The sequence below is a fragment of the Sinocyclocheilus rhinocerous genome, unplaced genomic scaffold (assembly GCF_001515625.1).
Source record: "Sinocyclocheilus rhinocerous isolate Xijiao unplaced genomic scaffold, SAMN03320098_v1.1 scaffold1097, whole genome shotgun sequence".
In the NCBI taxonomy this organism is placed as follows: Eukaryota; Metazoa; Chordata; class Actinopteri; order Cypriniformes; family Cyprinidae; genus Sinocyclocheilus; species Sinocyclocheilus rhinocerous.
Window position 1 is genome coordinate 142,292 of NW_015630974.1, and position 2,220 is coordinate 144,511.

The window sequence follows — 2,220 nt, forward strand, 5'->3', positions numbered from 1 at the left end:
ACTTTAAACCGCATAAACACATTTCATTACACCAAATACACAAAATAATGTTCTTTTTAGCAGCATCATATGACCCCTTTAAGTTGTTTAGTTCCATACAACCAGATGGAAATTACATTCCAGTTTCACATGCCTTCAGTACACAAAAATTGCTTGATGTCGAACGGGCATCACTGAAAGGAATGATAAATTGCAGTTTAGTGAGTCAGAATTACTCACTAAATTTTCACTCTCTCTAACTACTAACGCGAGTGAAAACTAATCATCAAAACAAGTATTTGAGCATTTCAGTATAAAATTATTGGCCGTCTGTTTGCATGTGCGTCTTTTAAAGTTTAGCAACTCAGTATTTTGTGAAATAGAAATATGCACAGGAATTTAATTTTATACAGCAACTTAAACAAAAAAGCACAAGTAAACCTGCCATATCAAACAAGACCACAGGGAGATGCCGAAAGAGCACTAACCCTGCCTCTTTGACCTAACTACATATAGAGACAGATCCATTCAGAATTACTAAACACAGCAAAATCCAAATGAAAAATAAAAACTTTCTGAATGTGTGGAAACTCAGTGATCCATTACTCCTACAAAATAAGCAATCATGTCTATATGTTCGGAGCATCTGGTGCCCACGTGTACATAAACACCACTAAATAATGTAAGCTTGACTGACTGATTGACTTCCCCTTTAAATGTACACTTAAATGTCAAATGCACTGTTGTGTTTTACTCGCAGGTCTGAGCTCCAGTGGTGCAAGTGGAGGATTCAAGAGCTTCTATTCAGGTTCACTCTCCCATTTTGTACATGCAGTCATTTGTAACTCATTTTCCAGACAAAAGCAAATGCATATTTAATTGACAGCAATGCCTAGAGCACAGGGATCAGAAACCCTGCTCCTGGAGAGCTACTGTCCTGCAGACTTCAGTTCCAACCTTGCTCCAACACACCTGCCTGTAATTATCTTGATCAGCTAGTTCATGTGTGGTTGATTGGGGTCGGAGCTGAAATCTGCAGGACGGTAGCTCTCCAGAAGCAGGGTTGGGGACCCCTGCTATAGCACTATAGCATTTGTTGTGTGTTTGCAACTGTAGACTAAAAACATTTGATGGCAACTTTTTGTTTTATGCTCATTAAGCTGCTGCTTTTAGACAGCCTGCTTTATTAATTCAGTCGTAACGCATGCAGATTCCTAAAATCCACTACCTGGAGTAAATCCAGTTACATAAAATGCAGTTACTTCTGTAAATTGCGGAAGGGTCTGTACAGAATGTGGTTAATCATTCAGTAGAGGAATGCCAACTGTGTTTAGTTGCACTGTGTACATTGTGTTTGAGTTGCAATGTAGCAGTTCACAAGATGCTTTTCATTTGTAGGAAGTACAGGAAATGGGAAGGCAAACAATGAAGGTTCGTATCATTTTTCTTTAATGCTGTTTCTGTGAATTTGTTTTGGAATCTTGAAGGGATTTTTGTTGCAGGACTCCAGAACACAACTAAAATTGCTACAAATGTGCTTTCAAAATCTACTAGGGCTGTCAGTTGATTTAAACAAATTAACTAATTGCACAGATTTCTGTAATCGTGATTAATTGAGCCTAATATTAAAATGTGTAACCTGCCAGCCTGTGCGCCATTTGGGTAGAAGGTATGTACTTTGACCTCAAAATATGCTGGTACAATTTGGGACTGTAAACTACGTAAAAAGCTTTGTTCAATTATGCACATACAGTATGCTAGTCAAGCAAGAGGCAGCAACATCTAGAGAATCAAAAGAATACGAGAAGTAAAAACTGTTTTCGTTCAAAAGGCAGAAATTTTAGTTTAAAAAAAATTAAGGGAACACTTAAATCACACATTTGATCTTGATAAATGAAATATTAATGTTAAAAATCGTTACTTGTATGTAGAGCTGAATGATAAGGCCAAAAAATTATCATGATAAAAATTTTCATATCAGTCAATATTGATAATTATCACGATAAATTTCACATTTTTGAAAGGCATATTTTTGCTCTTAAGTAAATGTTGTAGGAACCAGACCATTAGGTTTGTGACGGTGAGGAAATTTTCCCACCGGTTAATCGACGTGTGACAACACCGGTAATACCGGTATCACCGCGGGCGGGGTGTTCCCTCTTTTCCTCCGCTTTTAAATAGCTTGTAAAAGCGGCGTGCGCATTTTACTTTCACTTTGAAATAGCGGCAATTCGGGCTAAA

At 37.5% G+C, this 2,220-nt stretch overlaps 1 protein-coding gene across 1 annotated transcript in view; it reads left to right on the forward strand.

Annotated features, from left to right (window-relative positions):
- Positions 1–2,220, forward strand: part of LOC107740783 (probable ATP-dependent RNA helicase DDX4) — a 48,634-nt gene that overhangs the window by 2,274 nt on the left and 44,140 nt on the right. Inside the window, exons 4-5 of the mRNA XM_016553284.1 lie at positions 740–787; positions 1,378–1,410. Of these exons, the coding sequence (XP_016408770.1) occupies positions 740–787; positions 1,378–1,410 (81 nt within the window). The remainder of the gene's footprint in view (positions 1–739; positions 788–1,377; positions 1,411–2,220) is intronic.